Here is a 25,122-nt window from a genome sequence, read left to right on the forward strand (position 1 = left end):
CATTCAACCTAAAATAATGATAAAAGTAATTTTTCAATGGAATTTTTTTTGATTTATTTAGACTGTCCATACTCCATAATTTATTTTGAAATTAAATTTTGAATAATTAAAAATAAGATATTCTTCTTTTTTTTGGACAATATATTTTTTGTTCCTGAATTTATGGAATAAGATAAAATTAATGGCATTCGATGCATCTATAGTTCTATAATATTCAATCCTTCAAAAGAGTAGTGGAGGAGTCAATGGTCATAGATTGTGTCCATGCCAAACTCATTAAAATATAATTTCTGATTTAGTTTAAAAAATAAAAATTATGGGTGCTAAATATTATTTAATTACTTTATATCTTCAATAAACACATAAAACGGTGGGCTAAAATAGATTTATATAGTCGACTTCAAATATAATGAGGTTAAAAAAAACAAAAAAAGGAAAAAACAATCACCTAGAGTTGCACTTCATGTTGAACCTAAGGGGTGCCCACGTGCACTCATTTTACCATAAAAAGTATTCAAACATAAGTTATATTAAAAAGGTAAAAATAATAATTGGATCAACAACTTTACATTTGAAATTGAAATCGAAATCGAAATCGAAATCGCTATTTAATCAAAATTAATACATTTCTCTTTCTTGAAAAGAGGTAATCAAACAGGGACGGATCCAGGATTGAATCCATGACCGGGCTACAAAATTTCAAATCGAGCTACTATGTGGAAAAAAAAAAATTACACATGAAAAACTAATTTTTTACCCAAAAAAATAAAAAATACCTTAAAAAAAATTCTTGGACCTAGGGGGGGGCTACAGCCTAGCGCCCCCTATATCCGTCTGTAATCAGATATGGTTCATTCCATTCCCGATTAATGATCGAATTTCATCTTAACTTTTTAACGTGAAGTTTTGAGCATAGAATTCATCTTGACTTTTTTGGATGGAACATTTAACAATTAAATACAAATCCTGTAATGTCATCGTAATAATCTCTCTTTCAGTCTTCCTTTTTCTTTCCTCTGAATTATTTTTCAATAAGTCATTACGGAATTTTGAAAAGCTAAAGACAAAAATGAGTTGACCTGTTTGATCATTATTGATAAGTTTATGCTGTTTCCAATGCCATTTAGGCATGTGAAGTTTTAATTAACAACAAAAAGCTTAAAAAAAAACAAAAAAGCATCCTATTAGAAGTGCTTAATTAATTAGATTAATGTCCCACTAATTATTTTTTGTTTGCGCAGTTTTATTATACTTTTGACTATACCCCTTTTTCCTTGCTTTTAAAGACAAGGCGCTGCTTGATGACTCATGACTAACTTTTTCATTAATAGTTTTTTTAATCTAATTTCAAAATTAGAAATTTATTTTTATCACATTCATTTGAATAGACTTTAACAATTATAACACGAAGTGTTAATCATGATTTATTCTACACTTCTAACATGTTCTATTAAGAATTTAGCCCCCATTTATTTCTCATTTTTTGAAGAATGAGAATGAAAAATATAATCGTCACGGGATTCACACAAAAGATAGAAATTCAAATTTGATTGTTTGATGTGATGGATAATGGTCATATTTTTCATTTTAATGAAGAAATAATGGGAACCAAACATGGGCTTAGGATCACACTCTTGTTAATGAAAGTGGCCGTGACCACCTAAATCGATATTCTTTAATTTATTCTTGACCAATAATATTGTTTACTAGTTGATGTATTCTATATAACAACAAACTCATTTTAACACGTAATTCTGCTTAAGTGTTATGTTACATTTATTATTACATCTATTAAAATATTCGAATCGACTAGATTTAGCCTTTATTTGTTAACCATTCTACCACATTATTTTTTTTACATTACTTATTTTCAACCACACATTTTTTATTAAAATAATATTACACATAAATCAGAAACATTTTCTTCTTTTTTAACCATACATTTCAACATTTATAACTATTCCTTAATACACTTTTTGAAATTAAAGGGGCACAAACAAGACCTAAAGCAAATGCGTTAGTGCAACGAAACGTATTTTTCATCAAATTCATTTTCAGTCACATATTTTTTAAACTCATAACTTTGATTAATTTTACATCACACATTTCTGTCAACTTTTATCTAAATTTACTAAAAATCCGATTTTTAACTAAAAACAAGGGCTTAATTTCTATTACTCTTTCCAAATACGTTCTATTGAGACTATGTTTTTACAGACATATATATATATACATACACACATGACACGTCTTGATCACCATTTAACTTAGTATTTCTCTCAATTTTAGTCAATTTAATGTTTGGAAAAGGGTTATAGGTGCCGAACTTGAAAATAAGACTAAGCTTAAAATTTTTTTACTTACAAATAAGTTTATTTAAGTAAAAAAGTAATTTTGAAATTAATTTTTTTTTAATTTTTTTTTTTATAGACCAGTTGCTGTTTGGATTAATGAAAATCTTTAACTGCTCCCTTTGAAAATCACGAAGAAGACAAGAAACTAAAATAAAAGTTTGACAATATATTTTGCATGGAATGCGGATTAAACATGTGACATCTAAGACTTGTTACAAGAATAATACAAATATTAATCATTAACTTATTCAAATATATGAATTTCTCAAGAAAAATACAGACAAAAATCTGTCTGCCATTCTCTTTCTTATTTTTCACAGCTCAAATTGTTAAAGTTTCTTAATCAATCCCGACATTCCTTCAGAAGTCTGAACCCAATTTTAAGGTCATTATGAGAGCAATTCCATATTAATAGCATGCTAATGAGTCTGATGATTATGCTATTGCTAAAGCATTTAAATTTTAAGGACATGTTTGGTATATTTAACTGGACTACATGAACAAGTATCTATCATGTTTTTCTTTTTATATTTTATTTAGTCCTGTATAATACAGTATAACATGTTTATAGTGTCTTAAAGATGAAATTACAGTTGTTTGTTTTGATAGATTGAACTAAGTAGCCCTCAACGATATTTAATAAAAGATAAATTAATATTTGTCTATTCCTACTGTGTGCCATATTTATGACTATACAAGACAAAGAACAAATTTTCCCATCTAATTCTCATCTAATATATGTAATCCAGGGTATCGACATGCATTGTCTCAAAATTGAAACTCTAAGTGTGGTAGTGTCGACCTGTGATGTTCAACACTCGTCTAAACCACAACACTTGTTACATTAAATCATTGCCTAAATTATATACAAGAATTTATGATTAATTTGACATATCATTTGCTGCAACCAAATATTAAACATCACGAGTACAAGTGCTAGATACTATTATTCAACTTACAAAATCCGCACTCCAAAAGAAAGATTTTCTAAAAGAGCTCAAAAAAGGGTGGTCTTTGAATGAATGACGTCTACACTGTCCTTCTCCCTGTCTCCATCCCCACATTTCCTTCTTTAAAAGAAACCCTCCACACTCTTAATTCAAACTCAATACTTCACACAACTTCCCTCATTCTCCTAAATTCTCATCTTTCTCAACAAAATTCTTACAAGAAATCACAATGTCTATCTCAAAATCCTCAAACAAGCCCTTCAATCTCTTTGAACCTATTCTTACAGAAACAGGTTTTGCATTATTACAACGTAATATATCTATCCCTTTGTCAACTGAAAGGAGAGGCAGAAAAAAACAAACAGAACCAGGAAGATTTCTTGGTGTAAGAAGGCGACCTTGGGGCAGATATGCTGCTGAAATAAGGGACCCTACAACCAAAGAAAGACACTGGCTTGGGACTTTCGATACTGCCCAAGAAGCTGCTCTTGCATATGATAGGGCTGCCCTCAACATTAAGGGCACGCAAGCAAGAACCAACTTTATATATTCTGATAATTATAGTAATACACCTTTTCAATCTTTTTTGAGTACCCCTTTTGATCTCCAAGGTTTCTTGCAGCAGCCCACAAATCAAAACAGTGCGTCCTCTTTGACGTCGACTTTGCAGGTACCGATTCAACGTACTGATCAAGACGAATGTCATCAAAATCAAAACAGTACGTTTCAACCTGACATTCCACGAAAAAATAATCAGCACACAGTGAAAACTGATTATGATAACAGTTTCTTTATGTCTGCTGATAGTACAAACTCAGGGTATTTGGATTGCATTGTTCCTAACAACTGTTTGAATCCTCCTCCTACTACTACTGCCGCCAGCATGAACTCAAACAAAACCAATGAAATTAATTCTTCGCATAATCAGGATTTCTACTCAGATCTGAGTTTCTTGCAGAATCTGCCGTGTTATGATAGTAATGAGTTTCTTGTTGATTCGACAAGTGTTTCGACAATGATGAACCCGGGAAGTATCTGGAATGATGATCAGCTGTCATGGGGACTGAGTTCTTCTGAACTTTCAGCCATGATAAACGGTTCTTCAAATGGATGCATGGGAACTTTGGATTCAATGTGTGATTATCCAAGTTTTGAGATGAAGGATCCAACGAGTTCAGCAGAAAGTTGCACATCGTTATTCCCTTCTTTTGGGGACGCAGCAGACTTGGGGTACACTCCTTTTTGAATGCTGATGAACATTGAAGATTAATTTGAAGCAACTCTGTAATTTTGAAATCTATTTACATCTCTCTCTCTCTCTCTCTCTCACCTATCGGTACTTCAATGTTAGTCGATTGAGACCTTCACTTAGTTTCACTCAAGTTTCTTCCTAGTCATGGATGGTTCACCTAAGTTCGAGTCCATAAGCAGAGTGGAGAGTATTTTGGTTACTCCTGTGATGTGTTTGGTTCAAAATGTCAAAAATGTTATTGTAATTTTGAACTTGTGGAAATCAGTTACTACATTAATTCTCTTTTGGAGTTTTCTCTAATTATGGTTCAATCACATACTCTAAGAGCCAACGACATAATTTTTTAATCTACCGGGTTGGATATGACTAAAAAAGAAAAATCGATAAACATGACGTTGTTCAATCGAACGTACTAAATAGCAACTGTCCACACATGCACATTCACCAATTACTTGCAACATTTTTGGTAAACGTACTAAATAGCAACTGTCCACACATGCACATTCACCAATTACTTGCAACATTTTTGGTAAAAAGGTAATATAAACAAGATTTTTAGCCTTTTTAGGTCCAATATTTTACAGAAATGGCAATCAAAACTGCTCATGTCTAACCCATGAATATCAAGCATGCGTTGTTGCTCGCAGCATTTAATGTATTGATATGAAATGAATGGAGACATTAAAAAGCTATGCATCGTTTACTTCCAAGTATCACTGAAGGCACAATTCCGCTAAATTTTGTCAGTATATTGTTCAGTAGTGTTTAGTCTCATTTGGCCTCCATTCTCTTTTTCATTTTTTTTCTCTATCTTATTTTCAGCCACACGATCTTCCATAAAATAATATTACACGTCAATAAAAAACTTTTCATTCTTTTTCAACCATACATTCTTCAAAAAAATACTATTCCAACCATTAAAATTTGACAAAAATGAGAGCCCATCGAGGGCTTAATTTAACATCATATCACAAAATGATCTTCAGCATTGTCCCCTTCCAAATAAAATTTAGAAACGTAAGGCACAATTTCCATCATTGTCCCTATGAAGTTGATAATTCTAATTTTGGAACTTCATGAAAATATGAAAACAACATTAAATCATTCTAGCATCCCCAAATCTGAAATAACTGGAAAAATATGAACACCGCTCAACAAATTCAAGATTTTCTATGAATTCGATGCACTGTTGATAATTTATTGAAGCAGCATTCAAGCAATTCATATCCCACAAAATAACTGTATATTTTACATTCCAGGCAGTATTGAATCGCCTTTGCGATTCTCCAAAATTATTATTTGCTCCACAACAAAGCCCCGAACAAAAAAGGGGAACAAGAACACCTTGAGACTCATTACCTAGTCGAGGTTGTTCCCATTTTGAGAATGACAACATAAATAGACACAAGCAGCTCCAAAATTTGGGCAGGGGTGCAAATTATTGTTTAAATGAGAGGTTTTGTTTTTTTGTTTTTTTGTTTTTTGTTTTTTGTTTTTCTCTTTTTTATTCAAAAACTAGCTAGCAGAAAGAGTAAGGTGTTCTCGGATCTTTGAGGGGGTATAAATCGCTTATTGAAAATGAAAATGGCAGGCAAAGGATGACATTATGAACACAGGTGAACATAGGTAGAGGGGCTTGCACCCGAAATGGAGTGTTGACTGTTGGGTTCATGAAAATTAATATACAAGGACCATGAAATGGCTTCTTGTGTTCAGTTTGATGTATGAACCTCACCTCCAATACCCTGCCCCGACTGCTGAATGCTAGAATGAGAAACAGGGCCACTTTGTGAATATATTGAACCAACTGAAGCACCTGTACTGCTTATAGACGACATTTGGGGTGATGGAGAGTCTCCTCTGTATCCAGCAATAACCTCGGGTCTCAAGTCTGATGATGACGATGATGATGGAGCCAAAGTTGCAATACTAGATCCCACAGGATATGGAGCAACAGGCATATCAGTTAGAGAAGATGCAGATGGACTGCTGCTCAGCTTCTTCATGGGGTGATCGAATCTGCACAAGGGTCCAAACTGGCATACTGCATTCTGTGAATAGCTAATGCAAACTGGAGCACCCTGAAAAATAATTAAAAGACACTATCATAACATCCAAGAATACAACAAAAAATGCTGTCATATGATTCTCATATTTATACAGAATAGTAATCATATAAATACTACTTACTGAAAAGAAATAGCGCGCAAATAAAAATAGGGAAATGCAAATTGAAATTCATGTAGTTACCTCCACATCATTTGGAAATAACCCACCTTTTGTCGTTTTCAACACACTACTGATTAACCAACCCAACTCCTAACCCTTCCATTCTACCCCTTTAACTTAACCTAATTATGTCTACATTGACCATATGGAATAAGTGATGCCTTCTTACAATGTCATTGTGTCATCTTCATATTAAAAATATAGTCCTTGTTTCCTAAAAGGTTACTAATAATTTCATTTTTTTTTATCAAGTCAAAGTCAAACATTAATTTCAACTACACATTCCTAACTACTGCACATTTATTATCCACATATTTTTATGGGACCCACAACTATTCCTACTAAAACATTACTAATAGTTTTACATGAACAGGGCTATACTATCGTTTTACATAAACAAAATTAAGACCATTAGGCAATGTTAATATAGAAATTAAGTAAAGGGCAACGGTTTTGGAAAAAACAAATGTTACCGGACAATTTTCAAACCACAAGGGGATAATTAAAAGGAAGTCAAATCACGTGATGATAAATTGCTATTTTCCACAACAAAATATAATTACATAGATTGTCCATGAGTGTAGATTCAAGATGATAATATTTTGATAATCAGAAAATTTTTAACCAACGGCATTATAAAAATATAGAGTAAAAATCTAATTTAATCATTACAATCTGATGTACTCATGCACACATCATGAAATAAAAAGGAAGAAATGCTGTGCTCCAATTTCAAAGAGTAGCATAAGGTATACTAAAAGCTACCAATCATTGAGTCCATCATACCAGAGGGCACCTCCACCTACATGCTTAAATATATTGTCAGTGTCATAGATGGTAAAAAAAATGTAGAATAACTAGAGGTAAAAGGAAGGCAGCGTTCCCAGTATGAGATAGTTATGAGAAGAAAGAATGACATCCCTCTGGCAGAATCTAATGAACTTTACTGCTAAGGTATCATCCAAGGCTTAAATTCTGTTTTTCAATCTCAAGGAGATGAACAGAATCTGATTCCATGGTACTGGCACAACTCCAACCCCACCCCCACCCCCACCTCACAAAAGAAAAGAAAGTAGTCAAAAACATATGAAAAAGAAAGAAAAGAGAAGATCCCACAAAATTATATGCCATCAATATCTCTTGACTAAAGTTTAACTGAGAAGGTCTACTATTTAACGAAGTAAAGAAATGTAAAGAAATGTGTACTGTTAATTATTTCTATATATATATATATCAAAGAGGCAGACCGGTCGCAATGGATATCCATAATAATTCAGGGTCAGCGAGCCTGAAGATCCACCTTCCTGTTTTGGATGGTGATATTTGCAGGAAGCACCATATTTACACATTCCTGTCCGCATATAGTACTACAAGTTCAGCACCAAGAGAACAGTTAGTATGAAAAGGCCTAAATGATAGAAAGATAATGAAATTCTCAGTAAGACAGACAAATTAACACACATTAGTAGGAGTTACAACATCAATGAACAGATAACTAAAGAGTAAAGTGCATTTTGAAGATGTATATTTTTTTAGTTCCAACCGTTTGACATCTCTTCAAAGTTTATGCAGAACACAGTAGCTTTTCCTCAGATAAATAGCACTTCTAACATTGTTAAGATTAAGATTGAGATTAGCTTTTCATTTTATTTTCAATTCCTGTTTCTTACTAGAGGTATGAAGAATTTGAGAGCTCACTCTAAATATTAAAAAAATAAAAAATGATGAGTTATAGGAGTCAAAATCTATCTAGCACCTACGCTGCCTCTATCAAAAGTTATAGAAAACAAAAGTCCAAACTTTTGAATATAAAAAGATAGCTAAGCACAATCATTGAGGAGGCAGATCCATATTATAGAAACATTATAATAATAATAATTCCTGTTTATATAATCTGCACAACAATGATGTAAACTACAAAGAAAGAAGGAAGACATATTCAAGAAACAAGGTCAGGCTTCTAAAATAAATATGAATTACCTTACGATAACCCTAAACATAGTCAATCTGAAAGATATGAGTATATGAACTTGCTTTTATATAATGTATATCTATAATAAAGAAACGACGATTCCTGATCAACATAAAACAAACTGAATCTTTCATAAGAGACACAAGTTGACAAATCCAAATGCATTCTTAATGATAAAGCACTATACAAACTTTTGAGGTTCTAAGGTTAATCAGCTTGAAAATAATAGAAAGAGGTCACAACAAATTCATAAAGAATAGATCCATTAAATTCTGTAAGGATACAGTAATTGCCAGAGGACATAAAAAAAATGAAAGCAATTTAAGATGCTCTAATCTATGGATTCAAAGGATAGGTAAAGATGAAATCATCAACACGATACAGACAATCATAACACAGAAAGAGGGAAACTGCAAACATTTTTAAGACCCAGAAGTTGTAGAATATTGCAAAGTAGGAAACTAATTGTCGGTGTTCAAATAGAGTAGCAGAATACACATTATGAAAAGGACGAATTGAAAAAGATAACCAGCATGGAAATGTTACCAATACAAGAGGCTGCAAACCCTGAACAATACCTTACCCATTTCAATATACTGATCATCCAAGAGAAAAAGAGAATGGTTTATCAATGAAGCTGTTTGTATCTGGATTTAGAAATTAGACATGAAATTTTTTTTATGGTGGAATCTAGCAGAGGTATTTCTAATTTCTAACATCAATCATGGAAAATATATTGCAAATTTTTTGGTTATATGCAGTTGACAGATTCATACGGAGGCATTTAATACATAGCAGAATCAACATCAAACAAGGTATTATCATAAATATCAAACTAGGAATCTAGAGGGAACAAAAGGACAATTTCAGACAGTATGCAGACGAATTATTTGCATCCTTGGATCAACGAAAAAAGCTCAATCTACAAAACAGTAAACAGATGAACTGCTTGAGTAGAATAATCTAATAAATGTACTTTCTCCAGTATTAAACAATGAACAGATGGATTAATCATAACATACAAAAATCTAGCCAAATAAAATTCCATAATATCACCTAATTAATAAAATCTTCAACTTCAGAAAGTATAACGGGCATTTATATTTTTCGTTTATATTCTTATCATTAATTTATTCAATATCTCTAAGAGCTTTGAATGCAAATGGATATCTGGCAAAGAGTATCTTTTTCAAAAAAAAAACACACAAACGTATATTTCTTGTCTTAAGACAAAATTGCATGCAAATGGATTGATACCTGGCATCGAGTATCCTTTTTACGCAACAAACACATACACGTATAGCTCTGTTTACAAAATTAATTTCATGCAAATGCATACCTGGCAGACTGGTTGACCAACACGTTCTGGGTAATCACCACCACTAGCCATCAATGCTCTCATCACCTGTATTGAAACACAATTGAATTCTATCAATCCATCTTACTGCATCAAAACCATCGCAATGCCATTTTTTTATTTTTTATTTTTCAATTTAGTATATCTTTTCTTGCGAAAACCATTATGAACTCAAATAAAACTCAAAAAGATTAATTTTTATATATATTAAAATCAAATCTACACAAAACCCCCACTAAAAAATGGAATAAATTCACAGTAATTAGCACAATCCAACACTACACGATCACACGAATCCTGCCACAAAAAGTCAAAGTTGAGCCCTAAAGATCAAATTTTGACACACGAAATTTGAGAAATTTTACCACACTCCTGTCACGGGGATGATTGAAACGACAGCGAGCACCGTACCCACAGAATCCAGTCTTCAAGTAATAACCACAATCCGGCTCACCCGGCCTCTCCGGGTACGACTCGGGCTCAACCCCAAGACCCAGCTGCCACATAGGCTCTGCATTTACAAAATCAAACCTCAAATCAATTAAATTTCACTCTGCATTACAAAATCCAATTCTAGTCAGGCGAAATTCAACCTACACTGACCTTCAAGCCCGGTTTCACCACCGGGAGCGCCCCATTCCACCATCGGATCCACTGGTGCCCCCTCCATTGCCTCGGTCCCGCTGTACCTCTCAATTCTTTTACAACTATACACACTATAATACAATACACCTATATATAGATATCAGTCTTTACAAGCCATCAATGGCATACAGAAGTGAGATTCTGCGAGTAAATTTCATAGATGTGAGGAGTGAGGTGGGGTGCGGTGGGAGAGGGGAGAGTAATTCAGCAGAGGTAACTACAAACAAACCCCAGTATTTGTGTATATTTTCTAACGAAAATGATTACAATTTACCCTTTTTAAAACAGAAAGTCTCAACCAACTATAAGAAAAACGTATAGCGACTTTTAATAGAGGAAATAAACGTGTTTTCCTTCCATTGTTTTGTCTGTATGTACACGGTACAACCCCATCTTACTGTGTGCTGCGCTCTGTTTACAAAATTAATTTCATGCAAATGCATACCTGGCAGACTGGTTGACCAACACGTTCTGGGTAATCACCACCACTAGCCATCAATGCTCTCATCACCTGTATTGAAACACAATTGAATTCTATCAATCCATCTTACTGCATCAAAACCATCGCAATGCCATTTTTTTATTTTTTATTTTTCAATTTAGTATATCTTTTCTTGCGAAAACCATTATGAACTCAAATAAAACTCAAAAAGATTAATTTTTATATATATTAAAATCAAATCTACACAAAACCCCCACTAAAAAATGGAATAAATTCACAGTAATTAGCACAATCCAACACTACACGATCACACGAATCCTGCCACAAAAAGTCAAAGTTGAGCCCTAAAGATCAAATTTTGACACACGAAATTTGAGAAATTTTACCACACTCCTGTCACGGGGATGATTGAAACGACAGCGAGCACCGTACCCACAGAATCCAGTCTTCAAGTAATAACCACAATCCGGCTCACCCGGCCTCTCCGGGTACGACTCGGGCTCAACCCCAAGACCCAGCTGCCACATAGGCTCTGCATTTACAAAATCAAACCTCAAATCAATTAAATTTCACTCTGCATTACAAAATCCAATTCTAGTCAGGCGAAATTCAACCTACACTGACCTTCAAGCCCGGTTTCACCACCGGGAGCGCCCCATTCCACCATCGGATCCACTGGTGCCCCCTCCATTGCCTCGGTCCCGCTGTACCTCTCAATTCTTTTACAACTATACACACTATAATACAATACACCTATATATAGATATCAGTCTTTACAAGCCATCAATGGCATACAGAAGTGAGATTCTGCGAGTAAATTTCATAGATGTGAGGAGTGAGGTGGGGTGCGGTGGGAGAGGGGAGAGTAATTCAGCAGAGGTAACTACAAACAAACCCCAGTATTTGTGTATATTTTCTAACGAAAATGATTACAATTTACCCTTTTTAAAACAGAAAGTCTCAACCAACTATAAGAAAAACGTATAGCGACTTTTAATAGAGGAAATAAACGTGTTTTCCTTCCATTGTTTTGTCTGTATGTACACGGTACAACCCCATCTTACTGTGTGCTGCCTTTATGTGTGTGTGATATTTTTCACTCTTATTAATATTATTATTATTATTATATATATTTATTATTATTATTTTTTTTTTTTTATGGGTTTCTAACGTGGGAAAAATGATATAGGTGTTTTTACCTGTTTCAACTAGGAGCCAACTAGAGTTGGCAATGGGTGCAAGCCGCTTCTCGACTCACCAGCACGACACATGCAGCTTGCTCTTACCTCTGAAGTGAGTGTTGTCGGGTCAAAATTTTTTTGTACGAGCCACTCGTCGACTCACAAGTCCATTAATAAGTGGCCAATTTCACGTACTAACAAGTTGATCTTGCAAGCAGCTCAACATAAAAATTGCAAGGCATCGATTTGATGGCACCAGTCGTAAGTACCATCAATTCAAATTCAAGCAATCGTTGACTGCCTAAATTTGAAAATTAAGTTTAGATTTTTTCCTTATGTTTCCGTCTATGAATTGGGATTTGTCAAACTATTTCTTCACACTTTTCTACTGTATTCCAAAATTTTGTATACCACTCTCCAGCAGTATAATTTGTAAAAGTTCTTCACTTTTTCATTTTCATTGCTCTTCTCAATTCTTTCTAATAAACAATGTTTTTTTCCTATATTTTTTACCATATTTCGAAAGGTAATGCTATGGACACAATGGGGTGCTAAACACTTTTTAGGTGCCATAAATTGATGGGACACGTCACACTTTAAATGTAGTACATATTCATACTTCAAAGTATTGTATCAATTAGTGAATTAAGACTTGTGTTCTATATTAGTTTCGCAACATTTTATTAATCTATTTCGAATGAATTACAATAGATATGCTAATAATGATGAGGGTTTTATCATATTTCTCAGTATTTTCTAATATTTCAATCGATGATTGTGTGTGTGTGTGTGTATATATATATATATATATGCAACTTATCCCCTATTACGCGAGCTGCTAAGACAAATCGAGCTCAAGGATGAATGCCTGTGCCGGCTCGACTCAACACACTGCCCACACTAGGGCCAACGAGCTACATTAGTAATTCAATAGATTTATAAGACAAAATATTGAACTTTCTAAGACCAATTTACTACGTAAGTTAACATGCAAAAATTCACATGAAGGGTGTTGCATTCTCATGTTGCAATAAGAAATTATTATTATGTGGGACTATATTACTTTGAGTGCTTCTTTGAGTGAGACGAGATTCATAGTAAAACTATCATCTTCAACCTTTTTGGATTATATTCATGACTTTTACTTATTGAAACAAAACTCACCGAAGATAGAAAGTTCATAATATCTTGACAACATAGGGGATATCTTCATAATTATTAATTTATTAATTGATTGATTACTAATATACTATGAATTTAATATGTTTTTCGTGGTACTATGGACATTAATTTTTCAAGATTGTATGCTATCATTCTTTCTTAAACGTATTCGGTCATATCAAATTTATTACACTAACATAAATAATTTTTGTTTACTTATTCAAATCCATGAGGCAACTCAATATGAAGGCTAAAATTTAGAATTTTCATGTGACATAAAGTGTAAAATTTGTTAGAAAATTGTTCAAATAAAAAGTGATAATAAAAGTTTAAATAGGTCACTATAAACTTTGAAAGGAGTTTTGGACTTAAACGTAAACTTAAAGAAAGTTTGTGGTTTTGAGGAACAAATTTGAAGATGACAAACATGTAAACTTGAATTAAAATATTTATACAATGTAATTTCTGGTTCAAAATTTACGTGCCCTTTCGAGAACAGTCACTTCTTTTATGAATTATTATCGCGAATTAGTGTCATTAAACGATAAATATGTGATTAGGGATCAATTTTAAGCACCTCTTAACATGAAAACATATCCTCTTTCTTCCTAAGTAACCTTAAAATTTCATGAATAATTTTAAAGTGATCGAGTTACTTTCAAGAGTTATTCACTTTTGCCGATGTTCAAGTTTAGTGTTGTGTTCTCGCGTTCGATATTCGAGTTTCCATTTCCAACTCTCTCAAACCTATTTCAACAAAATGTACCCATAAATGTTGACAAAAGATCATACCCATTCTCATCTAACTAATTAGTTAATACTGATTAATACTCATTTGTCATTGTACTTGTTTCAATTTTGAACTCAATTTCTAACTTCAGATACAACAAAAGGTGATATTGTTCATGTTTTTGACTTGCAAATTACTGAATGCATTGCTTACAGGATATTCTTAATCCCCCGATACTTACACAATATGCACAGAAAGTCGTAAATCTAGGAAAAAGACACACATTTGATCCTGTCCTGTATTTGTTTACTCCACTTGATTCTATATTTTCCAATTTTGGTTCCAGGAAAAGAGAGATCTGATTTTCTTGTAGTATGAACAAGGTAAATTAGCCCGGCTTTGTTTAGCCAGACACTGTGGGTCATGCTGCAAGTTGGGCCATCTGGAGAGGGGGAACTCGGTCGGTCTCTTAGTGATAAATTCGTGTGTATATCAATCATCACATTCAAAATTGACTAGTAAAAGAACAGTGATTATCCAAATTCTTAAATTATAGATCTCTGAGTGAGTCAAATCTTAGCTACGCGAGACTCAGGGTCATTGATGGCTAACAATTCAGTTGATTTGCAACAAGAATCATATCCATCTCTAATTGCCACTGCTGTAATGAACAATATTGATATGTCCATTCTTTGTTTTCTCTGGCGACGGCGATCCTTGCAGGTGGTTTCTTACCAGATGTGCATTTAAGACCAATATTTCTCACACGTTAGGTCGTGATGAGAGGAAAGGAAAAGAGGAGAAGGGGCAGAGACATAGTCGAGGGATGCAATTCGATGGGACAGTAACTTACATAGAAAAAAAATTTAGAATAACAAATATTTTTGATATACTGCAAAACTAGTTTATTTTGAAATCACAGTATAATGTGCTCCCAATATTATTTTTAACGTCTTTTTGTACTGCCTGCTATTCAGCATCTCATGGTAAAGATTTTATCGACTGAAAATTCTCTGAATCAAAACATTTATACACAGATTGATAAAGTTTTAAGATTTGATTTTAGGGCCAAAACAAGACCAACTGTTAACAGCTCCAAGACTTTCTTTCCACAAAAATGGCAGCTATATTGACCACAGAGCCCTGGGTTATAACAGCTAGAGGGGAAACCAGAAAATCCAGGAAAACCCCAAATATTACAATTTACATCACTAATTCTTCAGCATATTGACCTAAGAAACCAGGGCATTCAAGGCCAATCCAATTGTATTTACAAAAGAATAGAGATCAGATGGCATAAAATATGACTTTCATCAGGCCTTGGTTTAGTAATTTGGTGCCACGATGAAATATGCAGTTGTCAGCTTTCTCAAAGCCCCAAGAGAAACCTAAAAATATCGCTTAGCGAAACAATGCCTTCTACGCGCTTGCTTCCAGCCTCCACAATAATGAGCCGTCTGACACCTGAAAAACAAATAGGGTTGAAAAGCAATTAGCTTTTGCTTTCTGTCCTTCTGTTCAAATGTGTTAGTCTTTCTAATGGAATATATATGACAATCTGATGTCACATCAAAATTGAGATTTCCAGGAGTGACCAAATTGGAACACCCTCTTTGGAACAAAATAAAGTTTAGCGACCAACATGAAACTTCACTAAAAATTGAGTTGCTAAAAGTGTTTTTTCCCTAAATGAAGCATGAACTGTTCATGCATTGTGAGAAATTGACCAAAAGATACAGTTGATTGTCAAGAATAGCACAAACAAGAAAATCCAACAATGAAGGGTGCGTTTGATTACAAGTAGGAAAATTATATGGAAAGAAAATGAATTCCAGGGAATTGAATTACCTAGAAATTGTTTTCATGAAAATTGTAAATTATTGTGTTTGATTGTATAAATTTTTCATGTGAAAAATGTTGAAGTAAAAGTATTTTTTGATGTTCGTTTGACTTTGTTTTACGTGAAAATTGTCAATTTCAGGGATATCCTCTTTTACAATTATTCCTAAAATTTGTTCCCATTGCCAACAATTAAAAAAAAATAAAAAAAGCAAAAAAAATAAAATAAAAATAAGGTGGAAAACCAAAAACCACCTATCCCCTAGGAAAAAAAGGTGGAAAATCACGCTTTAAAGTGTTGTACCTAGAAATTCATGGAAAATCAATTCCCTGGAAAATTTTGTCAATCAAACAGACCAAAAGTGGAAGTTGGAATTCGAATTCCAAGTTCCATGGAAAATTTCGTGTAATCAAACGGGACCGAAGTGAATGAACTAAGCATTATGTGTGATGCTTAACCTTCAGTGAGCTACTACATATGTACACTCTTGCCCAAGAAGGAACATATTGCCAACGACAAAGACGATTATTTTGAAAAACAAAAGGAGAAGAAAAGTTTAACCTGGCTTGGATAATTTCTCCATAACTTTAAATAGGGGATCGGATCTCAAGCTCATGTAACATCTTTGAATGCTGTTTCCATTAGTTGAATGAGGGTCATCTCCAAGCTGCAATGCCTGAAATTCAAAGTGGTCAGTAGCTCAGGGACAAATATCAAGTATGTTGTTTATGTCTAATTTGGATTAGTAGATAAGGGTATCAAATATATCCAAACACTGCGTTGCCATAAAGCGAATATTTAAAAGTCCATTGATGTTGTATCACATATGCAACACAATCAATATGCTCACCTGATGAATAGTTATTTCATCAAGATTAATGTGCACGTAATTTTTATTCTTTGCCAAAGCAGTGATACCGCTGTCAAAATGGTGAAATAAGCTCATACTATGAAAAGTGACTGGCGCAGATCAGAAAGTCATAAAACAAAATTTCCCATGTATCATAACTGCAATGCTAACCTTCGAGAATAAACATCCAACAATGAATCATTTTCATCAACAATGGGAATTGAACTTACTCGAGCTGCAAAGAAGCCAGACATAAGTTATATATATATATATATATAAAAGAAAATTTTATTTCTAAATCTAAATGCTTCATAAACAAACACTAGGAAGTGGTTACTGTTTGAAGCAATGTCTTAGAATGATGCCTACATATACAATACCTTTGATCAACAAGGTGTACCTAGAGAGCAGTGAATTCAGAAATAATATATTGAAACAAATTCAAGAAAATGCCAGCAGTTATCATCAATTTCTGGAAAAGGTATTAGAGAATCCAACTCTTCAATGAACTAAATGCATACCTTGAACTAACAAATTCAGTGCTGCACTAAGGGAATCACTCGACCTCAACACAGCCAATGGCCGAACATTTGGTTCTCCAATTCTGGGAACCCAAGTTCCAACTGGGATTGCACAAATTGGCATTTGAAGTGCTGGTAATGACCCTGGTGAGTGCGTGAAATACCGACAAAGACCTGTAAAAAGGCAGAATTGTGAAGATAAAATGCATCACTTTTGGCCCACATATACACACGTTTATACAGTTTTTCTTTCCTAAAGCATGACTTTCAATTCCCCAATTTTAAAGAACAAAGACAGAAAAAACTAGTACTTTCAATCCACAAGGCTAGACTGCATTAGAATTCCACTGACTGCACAATGACCCAAAAAACAGGCATTGGAGTTATCCCGACAGCCAACAGGACAAATGTTACCCAACTTTTTTCCCAAATTCTAATCGGTGTATCGGTTCCAAAAGTAAACAGCATTATCCTGCCGGAGAAAGCAAATAACGTTACCAGACCGAAATCTTCTTTCTTTCCTTTTTTCTATCTTGTATTTTCCTCTTTTCTGCTTTAGATCCGTTCTCCAACTTCGAAGAAGTGGATGGCAACATGAGACTAAGAAAAATGGTAGGGCACTATCCTCCTCCTCTCCTCTCTAGCATAGGATAGCAAAAACCGTTCTCAATATACATATAAACAAATTTGTGTGTGCTTTTCTCACATTTTAGTACTCCAGATAGAGAAGCTAGATGTAGTAGCTGCGGGCATGATCCATCCTCTGAAGGTGAATGAATTATAGGAACTGTAGCCACACCGTTTTGCAAAATTTTCAATGCAACTTCTTTGATATTATCATCTGGCCCAGCCTGAATAATAATACAATGTATGTTGATCAAGATCAAAAGTCACACTAAAATGTAACAAATTTGACAAGAACCTGGAGACATGGCTAATATGAGATATGACTGTGATACAGAATTTGTCGCAAAATAAAGAAAAACTACTTTTTTCGACCAGAATAAGCACGGGTGACATGCCCAGTCATTAAATCTCGTTTTTGACCCACCAACTCAACATCCATCCTCTTCATAATCTATAATCAACTGAGATATTCTAAATGCATAAATACTTGAGGCAAAAAAAAGAATAAACATAATATGGTCTCATGTATAGTGGCCAACCAAGCATCTTCAGTCATCATCAGGATGTAAAAGTCAAAACCAGTTAAAAATAAAATTTCAATGTTGAGGCTCGACAAATAGAATCAACACTTACGTGCACAAGACGTCTTGAAACTGCAACCTGTTGTTCAGTAAGCTGTCTGTTCAGATATGTTTTTGCTTCTTTCCAAGCAGATATTGTATTTGTGTCAAGTTCTTCCTCCGTCAAATTTGAACCACGATTTCCAAGCTGCCATATGCATCAAAGGGAATCAGGAAAACCACAGTTTTAAGTCTATATGTATGTCCAAAAACTGGTACAAGATCATATAGGAACCCGAAAAAGTATGGTTATAAAAGTACCTTTAACCCCAACCCTTCCTGCATTTTTAAATATTAGTGAAGATGAAGTGTCATAATTAAAAGAGAATTTAAAAAAAAAAAAAGATTTTCGTGTTTATCCATATTTTCAAATCCCAGACAATCACAGCATCATTTAGAGTTCCAGAACACTCTCTAACATATCTATTTTCCCTTCCAGCTTAGAATGAAGAAAAATAAGAAACTAGATCACTATGGTCGTAAGGTTACAGAATATATCAAAGGGAAAAGTTTTTCCTTCAAGGAAAACAAATCAGTAACAAAACCATGAGTTTATCAATAAAAAGTAATCGAAGCTTGTGTGCAAGAAACTCTCATTAGTCATTAAAAAAGTAAGAATGAAACAAAACCAAAGGACAAAATGGTTAACAAAGCTAGTATTCAGTATCTAGGTTCCAAAAAATTGAAAAAGGACTTACATACCTCCCTCATAATTAAAATAAAATCCAGTGCACTAAGAACTCCAACAAACTTCCCCTTGCTGAAGTCCCATAAAGGGGCCATAGGTATTCCCTTGAAAAAAAAAAAAAAAAAAATCACTCAAAAGAGGCGGATGTAAATGAGGTATCCAAAGTAAATGCACAAAAATATCAAGAAGAATGGATGAATGACAGATACAGTTTAAAACGCTATTTCCTAGGAGGTAGGATAGCTTAAAGAACGGGAAATTTAACAAATACTGCATTGTGGATTCTTAGTTGCGTTGAGGAACACATAAGAGAAATACAGCACCATATGCATACCAAAAATAAACTTGTAATTTTGTTGACATCATCACAACAGTCAGACAACAAGGTCAGAAACTCAAAGAACAGCAAATTGTAATGGTCTTACAATACCTTAGTTTGAAATTGTTTTTCATATTCTTGTTCCGTCTCAAATTGCACATTTGTAACCAAACTAACAAAAATAGCCGCAGACATTTCTTTTTATTTATGACAACCAAATATCGCTTTTTGTTAAATGATTGAATTTTAAGATTCATCCAGAAAGTTCTACAAGAGTAACGAAGCTGAGGAACCAGCCTGACACTGTAATTAGACCCACAACACTTGGTAATATATTTCTCATATCCATAGCGAAATTTGTGATAACTTCAATCCTCAAATAAATAATAAAAATACCTGATCGTGCAGAATATGAAATGCTTGCTTCACAGGTAGGTCAACATCCAAAGCAATTACCTGTAATTCGAATGTAATTACATCATGAAAATTCCAAATTACAAAAAAAAAAAAAAAGAAGAAGAAGAAAAAAAAAAAAAAAAAGAACAATAGAGGGATGTCCATGTGAAAAATGGATGGAGAAGCATAATTTGTCCTGACCTTGCCTGATTCCGGAAGCAACTCATAAGCCAGGTGTGTGGACATGAATACAGCTATACGATGTCGTGACATCTGTAAATCATCTTCTGAAATTCTACAAAATGGCTCATGCAATGTACCTTCTGATACTTGGACCTGTAACAGATAGAAAGACACTCTAAAAGATGTGAACTAAGGTAGATGGATCTAAAATAAGGAAGACAACCAAATACCACAAGCATAGTTATGAGACCCGGCCAAAGACCAGGTCAATGGTTCATTGGTTCTATCTGGTAAAAAAAAGAATGATATTTTTTCTATTTTTTTAAAAGGCATAGATGTAATCAAAAGTTTAAAAGTCAAAACGGATACTAATAAAAAATCATTTAGTAATTGGAATATTATAAATTCTCAAATTTTCTATTTTTCAAAAATTAAATCTAAAATCTGTAAGCTTTTCATATATGCTTAAATTATATAGTTGTATCAATATTATTTTTTAGTCTTTCATTCTAAGAAGCACGGACACGAGGACACATCACATAATTGTTCAAAAGAGGACACGGACTTGTGAAGAACACGTCAATTTGTTCTTGGATTTTGTTGATGAAATTTTTTAAATTGGATGAGTAGCTATTTGTTACATTAAAATAACTTCGAGCTAAACTACATGATAACACTGCCACTGCAAAATAAAGAAAAATGTATAATTGCAAAAATATTTGACAGGAAGTTCATAGAACTTTTCTCACATAATTTTGACTTATTTAGACAGGTACAACAATATAGAATACGCTGCATGGCATGTTGCGTACATGCCAGAGATGTCCCTAAATTGTCCAGAGCATCAGAAGTTTAAAAAATATATAGAAAATGACACACCACGTGTTGTGTTGGATATGAGGAGTGTTGATTTCAACACGATAAGACACATGTTGGACAAAAGCGCACGCCAGCCTAATATGATTGTCTGTGCTTCATAGCTTTCATTTCCTATTCTTCATGAAACTTTGTTCATAATGGTTTATGTAAGACATAAAATCTAAAATACTCTAAACTATTGTTTGGTTTAGATAAAAATCAGATATTCAGTAGATTTGATGAAGTTAATGAAATGTGTAGTTAAAAAGTTGATAAAAGTTGTGAGTCATATGAAATGTATGGTTAAAAATGAGTTTCATAAAATGGGGGCCAAACAAGGACTAAATAAACAATAACCTCAAATAAGCTTCACGTGTTTATACATTATTGTAGATGGTATTTTATAAACCAATGGGGCAGTCTAGCGGAACACCTCAGCTTAAGGAAGCTGAGGTTTTGGATCCGAAACTTGGCACTCCATTTTGAAAATTTTAAAGGACTGGTGGGTTTGGTCAAACGGGTTAACGGGTTTCCTCCTTAACCTGGCCGGTGCAGACGGGTCAAGGGCAGTTCACTTACCAAGTGGCCCTAATATGCTGACCTGACAAGACAAGGATTCAGTTCGCCAGTTTACTGGCCTGTCGGACAAGCCAGTCAGGTCCAGGCTTAATAACTATGACCCAAAATAGAAAACTTGCAAATCTAAAATCTTCAATCACTTCAGACTATTATAGAATAAGTAGGATTCATCCTAGGCAACGAACAACACACACGGAAGCTAAATTAAGTCGCCTAGATACTTTTGTTTGACCAAAAAAGTGTTTCTTGGGACGGAACAAGCAATGATTGTATTGGGCATCCAAAGCCTATAGTTTTTGTCCAGCCAGTTATTTTGTATCAGATCAAATCATAAAGCACATGGGCAAAAATGGAGTACCAGGTAACATTTCTGAAAGAAAATGTATGAAAACACTAATGACATACCACACGCTGAAGGGCTGCATTATCAACATCCATGCTAGAACCAGAAGGCATTTGCTGACTTACAATTGCCCGAAGGTAATCGCATTCCCTGGCTAAAAGGACAGTGTTCACAGTTCCGAAGTTACTATTGATACAAGGCTGGTGCTCATCATGTCGCCATTCACCATCCACAATATATTTGTACTGCAGGTAAAGTATCATTATTAACAAGGACAAAGATTTCCTCAAAAAAAGGGGGGGGGGGGGGGAAATTTTGAAAATTAAAAAAAAAGGGGGGGGGGGGGGGGGGGGGTTATTGAGGAACAACCCAACATAATCAAAACAAATTCTACATTTTCGATATGATTGTGTGAGATTTCTCACGGTTCCGTTTTATGAAAGGAATAAGTTCATCCTCCAGCTGAAATCACCATAGTAATAGCTCCTAAACTAAATGGGGTTTTATTTGTTTTCCAGTGTCAACATTGATATTTTGACATAACGCAATTTGTAGGTCAAGGAATTGTTCATTTCTCCATAAGAAAACAAGAATAAAATTAGTGAAAGATACATAGTTTGGTTCTGGTAGAAAATTTCATTTCAAGAATAACTTATTAACCTAAAAAAGAGTAAAATGAGACGCATCCAAAATTTTATCCCGTCATCTTTAGCCACCTGCTCTGGCCCACAATTAGTGTATTTTTCATTGCAATCTCATAGTCTAAACAACTAGTTATAATCTGAATTGGCCAAAGCATATTTTAGCTCTTTCACACATTTGAATCGTCTCACATGTTTCAAACTTATTTGATTAATGACAGTTAGCATTTAGTTAATCGTCTTTTTCTTATATTTTTCTTCCAATTGCCAGGCTCAATCTTAAAAGTTCTCGTGCAAAATCTGCACTTTATCCTCTCTATCTTGGCCTTTCAAGGGATATATTTGTTATTTTACCAGCATCTGAAATTCGGAATATATTCTTATAACTTCGTTGCAATTTCCTTCCATGAGCTAAAAAAATCTTTCAATGTCATCCAACAAATACAGAAAGATAACTATAGCTAAAAACATAGGAGGATAGCAGCTTCATCCGCTTAGTCAAATATAAGCCCAAGTACAACACAAGATCATCATAGGACAACCATAATGATTAGAACAGAGTAAACAACCGAGACCATAAATAAGTCTCATCTTTGCGAGTCATTAATCTTTATATCTTAGATGGTCATAAAATTAATGATATAAGAAGACGTTGTCAGCATCCTTTGTTTATATAGTAACATATTGTTCCCTAAAATAAAAACAAAATTCATCGAAAATCAGCGTCTTTCTTTATGAAGAAAAATCCAAAAAATATATCGCGTTTGAATAATCAAATTTTCGTAGTAGCTTTTATCATATCTAATCATGAAAAAGCAAGTCATTAATGAAGCACTTAAAACTCTGTAACACAATGCCACATTAAATAACTAACCTGGTGATAACCGGAAGGCAGGCTACAAATGGTCTGAAACACGGTAGGGCATCCTTCAAGAGGAGTCATAGGCCATTCGGTCCACCTTTAACAGATTAACAGTATATCCGATCAACCATACAAACAATTTAACACAACCAACAACCAAAATATCCTAAAATGATGACTAAAGAAGCTGTAAATTTAACAGGTAGGGAATAGTTCTTTTTGTAGAGCTAATTAACTCTCACCCAGTAAACGAGCCAGTGATATACACGCTCTTCACACCATATGACCACACAAAACGGGCGGGAATCAACAATGTGCCACTTTCACGCCCATAATTCATTCCAGAAGGATACATTCACTCCAAAATATTACTAAAAATTCCCCCCAAAGAAACTAGAATTTAGTACGTACGTTCTAATAATTTTACAATACCAATAATAAAATCCAAAAAAAATCAAAAATCAAACAATTATTAGGAAAGCCAGTACCCATTCGCTTCTTTAAACTCCCAAACAGCTCATAACACTTGAAAATTTAACGCAGATATCATAAAATTACTACCTAAACTCAAATCGCCACTAAAAGAATACAAATTCTACTTCAAAATGTGCCTTAAAATAAACTGATGCACACCCAATTTTTTGTTGAATGTAAATACACTGACGGTATTATAAAGGACTCTGTAATTGCACGAAAACAAGAACTAACTTTAATTTCAAAAACTAAGAACAAAAATTAAAACCTCAAAATAAGAAAGTACTAACTTTAATATTAAACCACAAAACAAAATAGTACAATGCAAAGCTCCGATCTTGATTCTTCAATGATATAAATGTATCTACGAAAAATTATGAAATCCTGACAAATTGAAACTTTGATTCTTCAATGATAAAAATTTATAAGCAGTAAAGAAAAAAATATTTTTTGGAATCAAAGCTTAAAGAGCTAGATAAATTTGGAAAATTGAGAAAAGGGGAATTTCATGAGAGAAGAAAATTAAGAATGAAACCCTAACCCTATAAATTATTTTTTCTTTTTCCTGATTTTTATTGAGGCCAAAAATTGAGTTAATTGTTTGAATACTCACTGAACTTTAGAGGGTGTCACGTTTCACTTACTGAACTTTACTTTGCACCCAATTACTCGCTGAACTTTGGAGTTAATTGTTTGAATACTCACTGAACTTTAAACGGCGTCACGTTTCACTCATTGAACTTTACTTTGCACCCAATTACTCACTGAACTTTGTAAACTTGCACTTCATCACTCATCGGGTTAAAGAGTTAATTGTTTGAATACTTACCGAACTTTACAAGACGTCACATTTCACCCACTCAACTTTACTTTGCACCCAATTACTCATTGAACTTTGTAAATTTGCACTTCATCACTTACTAGGAACCATTTGTTCTGTTAGCCTATGTGGATGACGGCTTTAACACGTGGCGGTTAAATTAGACAAACATAACAATGAATTGCCAAATCATATATCCCAAAGGACCTTTATTTAAATAGGAAAGTG

General features: G+C 33.8%; 2 protein-coding genes across 4 annotated transcripts; one reads left to right on the forward strand and one right to left on the reverse strand.

Annotated features, from left to right (window-relative positions):
* The first annotated feature begins 3,485 nt into the window (after positions 1–3,485).
* LOC111376256 (ethylene-responsive transcription factor ERF086-like) lies at positions 3,486–4,766 on the forward strand. Its single transcript, XM_022999207.1, has one exon. The coding sequence runs from the start codon at positions 3,534–3,536 to the stop codon at positions 4,548–4,550; it is 1,017 nt and encodes a 338-aa protein (XP_022854975.1). The 5' UTR covers positions 3,486–3,533; the 3' UTR covers positions 4,551–4,766.
* A 10,510-nt stretch (positions 4,767–15,276) lies between these two features.
* On the reverse strand, positions 15,277–24,658 carry LOC111367847 (sucrose nonfermenting 4-like protein). Of its 3 annotated transcripts, XM_022988916.1 has the most exons (14): positions 24,089–24,608; positions 23,843–23,971; positions 23,613–23,697; positions 22,160–22,342; positions 20,336–20,470; positions 20,135–20,194; positions 19,434–19,523; positions 18,745–18,879; positions 18,191–18,335; positions 17,485–17,658; positions 17,135–17,198; positions 16,964–17,033; positions 16,675–16,789; positions 15,277–15,737 (listed from the first exon to the last, which is right to left on the reverse strand). In XM_022988916.1, exons 2-14 carry the CDS (start codon positions 23,953–23,955, stop codon positions 15,643–15,645), a joined length of 1,464 nt encoding a protein of 487 aa, XP_022844684.1. In that variant the 5' UTR covers positions 23,956–23,971; positions 24,089–24,608; the 3' UTR covers positions 15,277–15,642. The 3 variants fall into 3 exon arrangements, 2 of the variants coding, with proteins under 2 accessions (XP_022844684.1, XP_022844693.1); XM_022988925.1 differs by lacking the exons at positions 23,843–23,971; positions 24,089–24,608 and adding an exon at positions 24,616–24,658; XR_002697896.1 differs by lacking the exon at positions 16,964–17,033 and having other exon boundaries at positions 23,843–24,608.
* Positions 24,659–25,122: the final 464 nt, after the last annotated feature.

The sequence above is a fragment of the Olea europaea genome, chromosome 2 (genome assembly GCF_002742605.1).
Source record: "Olea europaea var. sylvestris chromosome 2, O_europaea_v1, whole genome shotgun sequence".
In the NCBI taxonomy this organism is placed as follows: Eukaryota; Viridiplantae; Streptophyta; class Magnoliopsida; order Lamiales; family Oleaceae; genus Olea; species Olea europaea.

Bases quoted from the DNA above. Each gene is read 5' to 3' on its own strand.
- LOC111376256 (XM_022999207.1), top strand. From the start codon at position 3,534: ATGTCTATCTCAAAATCCTCAAACAAGCCCTTCAATCTCTTTGAACCT.
- LOC111367847 (XM_022988916.1), bottom strand. From the start codon at position 23,955: ATGTATCCTTCTGGAATGAATTATGGGCGTGAAAGTGGCACATTGTTG. The intron at 17,199-17,484 runs GTATGCATTTAG...GCTTCTTTGCAG, and splicing joins ACTGAATTTGTTAGTTCAAG to CTCGAGTAAGTTCAATTCCC. The intron at 15,738-16,674 runs GTTAAACTTTTC...TTTGTTTTTCAG, and splicing joins GGAGAAATTATCCAAGCCAG to GTGTCAGACGGCTCATTATT.